At 30.3% G+C, this 12,180-nt stretch overlaps 1 protein-coding gene across 1 annotated transcript in view; it reads right to left on the reverse strand.

Moving 5' to 3' along the window:
• LOC139500302 (uncharacterized) overlaps nucleotides 1-12,180 on the reverse strand; it is a 120,368-nt gene that overhangs the window by 68,222 nt on the left and 39,966 nt on the right. Inside the window, exons 34-40 of the mRNA XM_071289046.1 lie at nucleotides 11,626-11,668; nucleotides 11,092-11,258; nucleotides 10,539-10,730; nucleotides 8,500-8,709; nucleotides 4,300-4,470; nucleotides 3,621-3,873; nucleotides 3,079-3,248 (exon numbers count right to left, since the gene is read on the reverse strand). Of these exons, the coding sequence (XP_071145147.1) occupies nucleotides 3,079-3,248; nucleotides 3,621-3,873; nucleotides 4,300-4,470; nucleotides 8,500-8,709; nucleotides 10,539-10,730; nucleotides 11,092-11,258; nucleotides 11,626-11,668 (1,206 nt within the window). The remainder of the gene's footprint in view (nucleotides 1-3,078; nucleotides 3,249-3,620; nucleotides 3,874-4,299; nucleotides 4,471-8,499; nucleotides 8,710-10,538; nucleotides 10,731-11,091; nucleotides 11,259-11,625; nucleotides 11,669-12,180) is intronic.

Consider the following 12,180-nt stretch of genomic DNA (forward strand, 5'->3'; position numbering starts at 1 on the left):
ATATATACATGTATACATTGAACATAAGAAAAAAACATAATTTTATATTTTGAATAAATAGGGGTAAAAGTTAAATAGACTAGTCCACGTATGCCAACAGTATGTAATCATCAAATGTCGATAGACTATTGTATACCAGAAGAAGAAGAGAACCAATTTGATTTAAATACAGGTCGATGTATAACTTTTGCTTTGGTTCATTGAAGTTGTGGACATAGTAAAATCACAGATTTATATTTCAATAAGATTGTTCTCGAACAAAGGAAGGAATTCGTCATCACAATTGTTATATATGCCACTGGACGAACATTAATTATCCCGAAGGGATGTGAATATTTTGCTGGGAAACTTTTGAGTGTCAAAGTTTCAAATTAATTTCGGAATTATTTTTTTCTTTCTTGGTATTCAATAACAGAAAAAAGAATACATTACTTGTCCGCTAAATAGGGATATTCTTGTCAGATGAAAGACTTTTAGTTATATTTAAAAAATAGGGAAATATGACATTAAATTGGTTCTGCCTTTTTTTAAACATCGTTAAAAAGATGTGTGTCTAGGGTGAACACCACAAGAACCCTGTAATACTAGTACGAGAGTATAGCATGTAAACATTCCTTCTCAATAATATGGTGGTATTGGAAATCTTTTCATACAGATTGACAACTCATTGTCCGATATGCATGTAATATTTGCCACATGACGCCCATAGTTCTTTCTACCATCATTATCTTATTCTTTGATATTGCTGTCAACATCGATGGTTCACACCCAAACAAAATGGGAGTAATGGACCTTCAGAGCTTCTCCGTGTTATACACTTGTGAAATATATAGACGAAATTTCTGTATTGAAATGAATATACATCTCACAAACATGATTTTCAAATAACGATTTTGAGTAATTACATTACAAACCAATATAAACGTATGGCAAGATATAACCATGAAGGAATTTAGTTTTTGTCAGACACAAGAAGTCATCACTATCATAAACGTATACGTATATATGCATACAATTTCAAATATCAAGAACAAGCGGTCGATGTCGATAGTCCGTTTTCTAACTGTTCGAGTTAGACATGTCACTTGTTCATTCTTGAAAGCCTTCATATTCCCCGTCTAACGATGGGAACTGTTTCTGATTGTGTTGACTATAAATGCTTGTATGGTAATTCAGTCGTTTATCTGTACAAGCGGTTGCATTTCCTCTCCTTTCCCAACAAACAAACGAACGAAACGCTACTAGTCTGCTTTCTCTGGAGCTCATCCTGAATGGCTCTTATACGTCAGGAAACTTACATGTATACTAATAATGATTGTTTCAAGAACAACGATGTATGGACGAACTATTCCAAATTCGTCAATATCAGTTATGCATGACTAAAATATAACTTTTATTACAACTACTGTATGACTTATTTGGATTAATGACGGCTATCATGTTCAACATTGCACAAATATTATCATAGAATTAAAAAAAAAATCCTCAAAAATCATGAAAAAAAAATAATGCCTAAGCTTAGATAGTTGGTATTTTTTCACAAAAAGTTCGTGTAAATGATTGTCAAATGAATTTAATTATGTAAGAATAAAATGTTAAAAAGAAACTAAAAAAAACCAAACATGTATGTTGTATTTTTTTGTCAATTAAAAACTTTAAAATTGCAATAGTTTTATTAGCATTTAAACACAGCCAGATTTGAATACAAGTTAAGAAGTTCAGGTAAAGTCAATGATACCAAACAGATGTACAATGGTATATCAAATAGGGTAATATTGCATTTAGTTTTTATTAAAGATTAAAACTACTATTTTTTACTTCATATTTGAATCTTTACGCCAATTGCCGCTAAAAAAAAGTAATTAAAAATTGTTTCCTTTTATTTTTATACATTTTCGGATTTACGAATCTGAATTTTATTTTCAATTAATTTACACAATTTAATTATTGAATCTTTATTCTCATCGTGTATTAAATCTTAGTGTATTAACATCGTGACATCATACTCTTTCTAATCTTTTCTGTTTATCCTTTCCAAATAACAACATTTATACCTGTGTACGCTTGAACTCACACCTGCGGCTAAATAGCTACAAGGTAAACGAATTGACCTCAAGCCGAGAAATATACAGTGACCTTTACAAAATAATATATACACTCTGCTCACACATTAGTTGCATTGAAATGATTATCAAAACAATAACGGTAAATAGAACTGAAATATTTTCAGTTCAATATCAGTAAAAATGTTCAATAAATATTTTATGAATAAAATCTCAACAACAATTAATTAAATTTATTCAAAAACATTTAATAGAGATAATTTTATAGGAGTTTAATTCAATCAATACAAAACGGTATATGCACATTCATTTTCGTTCATTATTATATTGTGGTTAATAACTACGACCATTCGTCAGCTGTGCGCTTTTAATTACGTATATTGTCGATAAGCTATAAGAGTTAAACAGATTTTATTTTTTCCCAGAATTCAATAAATCGGGCTAATACGTCACGACCCACTCGAGAATTCAACCAAAAAAGTTACAGATACTTGATTTTCTCCGTTATTAGAAGGAATATAAATTTAAAACTTTGCAAATGTGTTTTTTATGTTAAGATGAACATAATTAGATGATAGGTAAAAAATCGCGGAATTTCTCTTTAAACAAGTATTTCATACATTTTAAAAACAATCATAATAGTTTCCAGATATGTGACGACTGAAGAGTTAGTCAAATTGTTGCATCTCCCTATCACCTGAATGAACATTATTCTTGTTTTCTTTTCAATAGCAGCTTTTAAACATTTTTGTGAAACGTTTCAACAAGTGATGACAAAAGATCACACTGGTCCATCAGCTTTAGTGTATTGATCAAATAATAAAAAGCAATTCCACATAATATTAAATGCATCTTTGTTTATAACATTGTATTATTACAACTAGATAAATAACCATTATGCTATATTTTTCAGCAGTTGAACTCCAAAACACAAAAAAAAGTTCTGTTATCATTAATAAATATACAAATTATACAAATTTGTGACTTAAAAGTAAATAACTCATTAAGTCCACACCTGAAATGTAAAATCCTTCATCCCAGTTGCACAAATTCTTCGGAAATTTCTGTTTATTCAGGATGTTGATATTCAGAATACAGTCATTTGGGTGTGAATATTCCAGACACAGCTGAAACTTCAAGTCAACCATGTACATACTGTCCTCTGCTAGATCAAAAATTGTGTACCTTCAAGGAAATTGTACCATTATAGTATAACTATTTACAAACAAGAGTGCACACATTGAAAAGTCTTGCTTTCTTTACTGACTATTGATATCAACATTTTACTCTAAATACAAAGACATCCTTACTACATGTATAATATAGTTATAAAATGGTACTTCATAGTACTGAACATTGCTTGCTAAGTTGGCAATAACTGAATATGTTTAGTCTAGATAAAACAAAATAATATAAATATATGAAAAATAAATAAAATTTAACATTAATAACTTAACCCATGAAATTGAGGTTAAAAGATAATGTTCTGGATTTTTGCCAGTAATTAGATTATTCTAAACATATGAACTTTTAAAAAGAATATATAATTAAACTAACTTTAGTTTGAATCCTCCTTGTAAAGAAAATGTCTCCTCTTCTCCCCATACATATGTCAAAAGGGATTTCTTGACGTGCAAATCCTCTATTGCAATTTCCATTTCATATACACATGGATCAAGTGAAATGTTTACGCTGATGGTTTTATTGATGAGTGTTACATCAACGCAACACTGTACAGCCATGCAGGATTCAGGTATATAACATGATACATCTGATGGTAAAGTTGGCAAGTCAACTAACTTAGAACAATCTAAAACAAATAATTTAATCAAAAATCATCATGATGTAAGTAAGCATGACTCTTCATGTGAATCTAAGAAAAACTTGCATTTTGGTGAATATTTAATTTCATGGATATACATGTATCTAAAGGTAATCTGTATTTCCTCTGTACCAACATAAACCATGAAAAATCGGTACCAAAAGAATATTAATGAATCCACAGTACTTTTTCTGGTACATTAAAATGTATGAAACAATTTATATTTTGTTGATATCTGCTTTACGTCTACTCAGGCAAGAAGAATGATAGTATTCTAAAAAATACTCCACTTAGTTGATATTTTGTGACAAAATTGGGGGATTTTCAACAGCACACTGAAACTAGAGACTAAGTCCTATTGAGAACTCATATATAATTGACAAATGAATTTGAAGACAAGAAAATTTTACTCACTGTTTGTCAAGGAATTGTGTTTAGAAAATGGGAAAGTGGATCTAGAGCAAGATGGTGAAAGCAAAAATTCTGTAATTCCAAGTTTGGTAAAGATTTTTTCAATGACTACTGCTGGTAACACATCTGTTATTATCTCTGGAGTTTGCTTTAACAATGATGTCAGTGAAAAATCTACAAAAAAACAACTAAAGGATTGAGACATGTTCCATCATTATGTATCCAATGATTTCTTGACATGTATTACTTTTCAAAAGGTTATGAATAACAATAAGCAAAATAAAAAGATTTTAGTTTATAAAGGGTTATAATTGACTTACGAGTTTGATGTTCATTAATCAGGCCAAAATACTGCAAATTTCATATAGAAATACTTTTGATATTACAATTCATACAAAATAACTTCTTTAAGGCACATCACATACTAATCAAATAACAAAGAAATTACCCCCTAACTCTTCATTATTAGTAACTTAGCTTTGGTAAGAAATTTCCATGATTTTAAATCATTTTGAGCTCAATTTACTTTGGCAACCATCTGATCCCGAAAGGTTTTTTGGATTCAGTATCATCATTAGGATCTTTGGTTACAGAACATTTTTTTGTATAGCAGGATGTGGCCATTGATTTTTACAAGACTTTAGGTACAAAATATAAAAAAAATCATGATTTTGAAGACTTAAATATCATCTTATCGAGAGATTTGTTTAAATTAGAAGTACAGATTTTGAAAATTTAGCTCCAAATTATAGCCTTTTTGATATTTAAGTATGAATTTAAAATGCAGGGCTATAACCTTTTACAATGTAATAATTACATTAGATAAATGTTTCATTATAATACGTTATTCTGATTGGCTAACTGCACATCTCGTGTTATTTCTTAATCAATTGCATTACACAATAAAATTTATCATTCATGATTACATGAGGTGCCACAATAATTATAAAGTGCACAGGTGAATTTAATAAAAACTTGATAAAAGTCATGTTTTCATGATCCTAGCTAAAAAATGTAATTATAAGTATTAGATGCTTCTTTTTGTAACTTCATAGGATTGTAAAAGTGTTGATCCTGTGGACATTTTTAGAATGAAGTGCTTCCGCGCTTCATACAAAGTTTACTTCTTACACCCCAATGAAGGTACAAAAAGAAGCATTCAATTCTTAATTGCAGCTTAAACTTTAATTAAATAATAAAAAATTATTTCATTATGAAACGTTTGGAATTATTTCATATTATCATATAGTTAATTGTAATTGGTAGAATATTTACCATAAAGAGCAAATGCAACATCGATATATTACCTTGTGGATAACTAGTTCCCCGGTCACAATACACTTTTGGTAATTTAGTATTCTTTAAAACTTGAATAGTTGTTAAACAGTCTTTCAAAGTTTCAAAACAGAGACTAATATTCAAATTGATCTGGAATTGTTTCTCAGAGACAAGATCTTCTACCATATACCTTAAAAGAAAAAGCAACAGTGAGCAAAACAGTATTTACTAACCTGGTTTACTGATCATGATTGAAGTTATGTTGGAAGTCTTAAATAAAAAGTTAACTCTACAAATATTTTATAGAGTTAACATTACCATTAATTTATGTAAATGAGGTTAATGTCAGAAAGACATAATACAATTGATTGGTAAAATGATTGAGCTATATATCGTTTTATTGATGAAGGAAGCTGGAGTGCCTGGAGAGAACCAGCAACCTTTGATGGGAAAACTGACAATCCTAGTTAATTCAGATTGGTGTCAAATGCACTTGCCACATGCCATATCGAACTCACTACCTCAGTGTTGATAGGCTAGTGATATAGCAATATTTACACCTTTTTGTCCCCAAGGGATTTCGCATGCCCAGTACATGTAGTCAGCACTTTAATGTTAAGATGAATATTAATTATATGGTAATTTTTATAAATTTACTGTTTGCAAAAGTATAAATTATTTGAAATAATTATGTCACAACTTTTTGGAATTTCGGGTTCTCAATGCTCAACAACTTTATACTTGTTTGGCTTAGGTCTTAGGTAGATGAAAAAGGTGTCTGGCCTATCAAATTATAAGCCTGTTACCCTTGATAACTATTTACCATATGGATCACTCAGCCATTGAAACTCCATCAAATAGAGACCTTCTGCTTATAGTATCTGAGAAACAGACCTAACCATGAAAATGAAACAGTGATGATTAATAGAACCATGAAAATGATTTACAGGCCTGCCAGACAAACAAAAACTTTATACAATTATTTTATACACCAAATATAGTTGACCAATTGCTTATAGTAGTCAAGAAACAGACCTTACCATGAAAACCTAGCATTCACCAATGAACAGTTACAATTATGTCAAGGTCAAGATGAACCCTGACAGAGATATGTAAACCTTACAGTCATTCCATACTCTGAATATATTTATCCTACTGATTTATTAAGTATCTGAGAAAAGAACTTCCCAATCTTTTTGTCCAAACTTTACAAACAAAGGAACATTCCTTTATTAGGTGTAACCACTGTGCATTTAGATTCTGAAAATTTGGTCCATATAACAGACAGACAGACTGATGGGGGGGGGGGGTCTTTTTTCAGTATGTATTTCCATCAATTGGAGTTTATTTTTTTGTACAACAGATCCAATCAATAGCTATTGTATTTATTCAATGAGAAAGTATAAATTAAAATGGATAGGAAGACTCCAACTGATTTAAGGAAAAGGTTTGATTTCCTTCACAATAATGAGTTGAAGGAAAAGACATTAAAAAGCATAACTCTAGGGAAATTAATTATAAGTCAGAGCTTTTAGTTATTCTTCATACAAAAACTTACTCAATTTGTACGACATTCATGAAACTTAGTTTCTGTATGGATCCTGAAAAGAGAAGTAACTTAGTGTAAGACAAGATGAATGTTGTGACAGATTTACACAATTAATATAGCATTTACCTACAGCAGTACAATTTATGCAAGATCTTGAGAGAGTACACACTATTTGATTTAATCAAGGAATATCAGTAGGTGAGTGATGAAAAATGATGATTACAAATAAAAAGTTACTGCCTTTTCTGTAAATGGGTGTTAATAAGTTTAGATCGATTTGGTCGCAGAGGGAGACTGTGTCCTAATTACACATTTGAGTAAGAACAGAAACACACAAATTGTCATAAACCATCCAAGATTTAACATAAGAAACCTGAGATCATGGCTCAATTCTTGACAGTATATACATACAATTAATTTTGAAAATAAGGTTTAGCCAGGGCCCAAAGCTATGAAAAAAAATGTGTCATCTACTTTATGAATCAAATAAATGTTTTGAGAAATTTGACTGCAGACTGTATGTAATGTTAACTAGATGAAAAACTAAGTTCATTTATAAATAAGTAATATACAGAAAAACAGGGAAATTTTCAAAATTCCATCTTGATACTAGCTTTTGATCATTAACAAGCTTTTGTCCAAATCAAGGAGAGTTTAAGAAAGTTAATAATTTTTTTCAACCACAGATGAATGTAATGTTAACTGGCAGAAAAACTAAGTCCATTTATAAGTAAAATACAGATAATCAGGATTTTTTTCTTTCAAATATGACTTATGGATACTATTTTAAGATCAAAAACAAGCTTCTGTCCAAATTTGGTTAAAATCCAGGATATTTTAAGAAAGTTATTTCAATTTCAAAAACTTTAACCACAGAGTGAATAGTTGGGAACGCTTTCGTTGATAATGATGACTACAAGGGAATGTAGGATAGCTATGTCTCACTTTTACAAAAAAAGTCGCAGGCTCAACAAAAATACTTATTTAGTAACTGTATTGAATCTAGCCAGACATGTTAAATGTCTATTCAATACGACTATTACATTTTAACATTATAATGGTTTTGAAAGATTTCATCCCTCATGCCCAATACACTGTATTGTCCAGGTTGGAGGGTGATTGGGATGGGGTTGATCACATTAAGAGAAGTACCAATCTAAACGACTGGCACTCCTAGTATTAATGTTCAAAATGCATGTCTTTTTACGTTTTTTTGTTTTATTAAGTCAATATACATATGCTTAAAACTATAACTGAATTCAGTAAGTTCAGAAATTAATATGGCATTTATTATTGCAGTTGCTATACAATCAATGCAAACTTGAGTAAAATTTTTGCACCTTCAGGAAAAATCTAAAATGGTTGTTTATATATACCATATTTATAATCTGTCAAATTCAACGTTTTATGATATCTTTCAATCTGTAAATGCAACTGATGCCTGCATATGTCAAGTTCAAATGAAGCTTTGAACTTGTGCTGCAAGAAGTCTACGTCTAAACAACAATCAACGCCTAAACAAGATGGGAGAATTTTGCATCTGGCATCTGCAGGTAAGACTGGTAATACAACATCCTCAAAACAACCTGCAAATTTAATAAAATTCAATCTTAAATTATATTTACTTTTTCATTTTTAAAAATAAGAAAGAAAACATTAGACATTTGTTTTAAAACAATATCATAAATCATAACAAATGGAACACACAAAGACAATTTATAATAAATAAAGAAACCCTACACTGATAACTATCCAACATATCTGTGATGTTTCATGTTCCTAGAATTATTGGAACTATTCTATTTAAATAGAGTATTAATACTTAATACGTTTTGGAATGCTGGTCAGTAGTTACTTGGATGCACTTGCATGTCTAGGTTTTTTTAACCAATCAGCAATGGGGTTTCCCAGTCACTGCCGCATCTGCTTCTCATTTACTCATTGTTTTTTGAGATCATACTAATTAACCAATGAGATTCATAGCTAATTTTGAATTAACCAATCAGCGCTTAATTAGTAGGGCTTTTGTTTTATGCACACAGGCTCAACTATTCCTGAAGCAACTCTTGCTTGCAGCAGCCATTATTATTTTTCTGGGAAAATATTTTCTTTATTATGATCGTATATTTACATTATACAATGGATTAATTAATTTCGTATTGGATACAGTCACAAAATTCTGCTATTGTTTAGAACAAATGATTTACAAGAATATGTACATGTGCGCGGTACGAGTCTTAGAAACAGTCCGACGAAAATCTATGATTCGTATACTACTGGACTAGGCATCATCGTCACTATTTATGACTGCTTATTCTTTCGATACCTTCAAAGAGGTGCGTATTTTACATATATGAGGCTTCTAACTGGTCAATGAGACGGGATTGACTATTATAACTTGCCATGTTTGTCGTGTGACTGTGTTTACATTTGTGTTCATTTGTGCATAATATTCTCGGCAGAATATATGGTTTGGATTATTTTGGAGTACCACAGTTTTTTCAACTTGATTTTGCTTTCTTTGTAAACATGTTTATTGCTATATTGATATGCAAAGAAAATATTAAACTGTGATTCTTTCTCCCAAACCTGTGTCTGTTTACTTTATTCCTTTATACGAACTATAACCAGTTGGCATTTCTTGGTCCCTTAACTAAACTCTGTTAAGTGTAAATCAGGTACCTTTATCTGCACTGTAACTCTTCAGCATTCGGTCAGGGCACCAAAGATATAGCATACTGGTTATTGGTACAGTTGTCACGGAATAGAAGTTCCTTTATAATATAAGTTCCAAATGGAAACAATATTCTGGAATATTATTTCCACTGGAATAAATATTACAGTAAATGTTCCTAACGGAATAAATGGTATAGAATATTTGTTCCAACAGGAACAGATATAATGAAATTGTTTATAATAAAGTTTCCAGTGGAACTTCTGTTAGGTGGAACAAATATACCTTGACACAACTGACATATATACAGCATAATAAGGGAGGATCTGGGTGGGATAGTGTTATGGATTTATGTTGTTGATTATAATATATTAAATGTTACACAGTAATACGATTTGCGGTTTTCCTTTGTGGACTTGTGAAAATTCAATATTCTCTAAGCAGGTGACGAATCAATAATTTGGATCAAATATCAAAGTAAGACAGTAACATCTTCAATTTCAAGAATCAGCTAATAGACAGCTGGTGTTTGACATACTTGAAATAGCACATCATTGTACAACCTATCACTTTCAAGCTGATGATAACATATAAACTCATTCTGTTCATCAGTAAAAGAGAAAATGTAACAAAATCATTTCATGATAAAAATGTATATCAAAATGATAAAACTAGTAACGTAGTCAACACTTTGCAGCATGTTTGTTCAAGAACATATATTATAAAATAAATGGTAAGTACCTTTAATCCATCCATCTTTGTCACTTTCATATTCCAGGCCACAAGAATCACTGTTAAGATAAGATGTTACTCCTAACAGTCCCATCATTTTCTCAACAATTCCTATAGGCAAGATTTCATACGCATTTAGTCCTTCTTCAGCAAGAAATTTCCCCAAAGAGAAATCTGTTATAATATAAATGAATTTTCTGGCTAATCAAAAAGAAACAAAACATAGCAACATCAGTACACATATAGATATGGGATATAAGTCAATAATGCAGAAAATAAATATCACAAGGAACGTTAGATGCGTATTATCACAGTTATTTACAATCATACAAGTATGTCATTAGAACAATCTTTTGAAAATAGAAAGGTAAAGTCATCTTTGAGTTCTATGTCTCCAAAACCAACCCATAGATTTTTCTTCAACATTTATATGTTATTACTGGTAAAATCCAATTTTGACAATAAAGAACCATCATTAAATTTATTTTTTATGTTACCAAATAAATTTTACCTCACATAACAGATGCTTTAAAAAATACCATCAAGTATCAAAATAATTTACTTTTTGTGAAGTATGAATCTGCTTCCCAGTCACAGAGTGGTTTAGGAACAACAGTATCCTGGAACACAGTAATATCATACAAACACGAACCAGACCACTCAAAACATACACTGAGATTCATGTTGAAAACAAGTTTCTTGGCCTCTTGTAGATCATCAATCCTGTATCTAAAATATTTAATTAGACTTCTGTATTAATCGTGAAGCAACAACAGAAACTGTATATGATTTAGCATGTTCAATGAATAAAATACTTAAATGCTTTTAAAATATGGCTGTCAAGCTAGTGACAATACTTTTCTTTGCCACAAAAAATAATAGAAACAATAAATGTAAGACAATATCATGAAATTAAAACTCTACACATAGTACATTCTGCATGCAATTATTAAAATACTCAACCAGTCTGGCAAGTTTTTAAAATTGCCATATACTGATCATCCACTTTTTAAAGAAAGATATCCAGGGATAAATTACACTGTTTCAGTTCTTTATTTAAGTTTTGTCAATAAGATATCTTTATAACAATACATACGTTATTCTTAACACTCCTTTCAAGTTGAAATGCTCTGTTTTACCTGATTAATATAAATAAAATTTTAAAATAGTACAACTAAATGCTTTATTACAGTGGCTGAATGAAAAAGAAAATTTATATGGAATTTACTTAAAAATGATAGAGCCTTAGTGGAAACTAAAACATTACCTACCTGCTTATATTCTTTTAATTGGCATTGAATATTAGTTTCTAATTGTACGATGTCATCAATTTCATTTTAGAAACTGTTGCACAAAAATTTTAAAAAATGAATGAGATTTCAAATTGACTGCACAGGGTTTTCTGTTTTGAAGATGCTTTCAGGTTTAAAACTTTGTCACACCATTTATGATACCATTTTGACAACCAGAATTTTCCTTTGGAAAACTCTTTACAAACGGTGTGACAAAGTTTTCACATATGATTAATACAATTGTACTAAAAATTTTGGCACAGTAATTCACAGATGGTATTGGCTGAATGGATAAGGAGCATATAGGAACATTTGGTTTTGACCCTCACAATATTTTAAATGGTTGTCCACTCAAACTT

Source organism: Mytilus edulis, chromosome 13, assembly GCF_963676685.1.
Source record: "Mytilus edulis chromosome 13, xbMytEdul2.2, whole genome shotgun sequence".
NCBI lineage: Eukaryota > Metazoa > Mollusca > Bivalvia > Mytilida > Mytilidae > Mytilus > Mytilus edulis.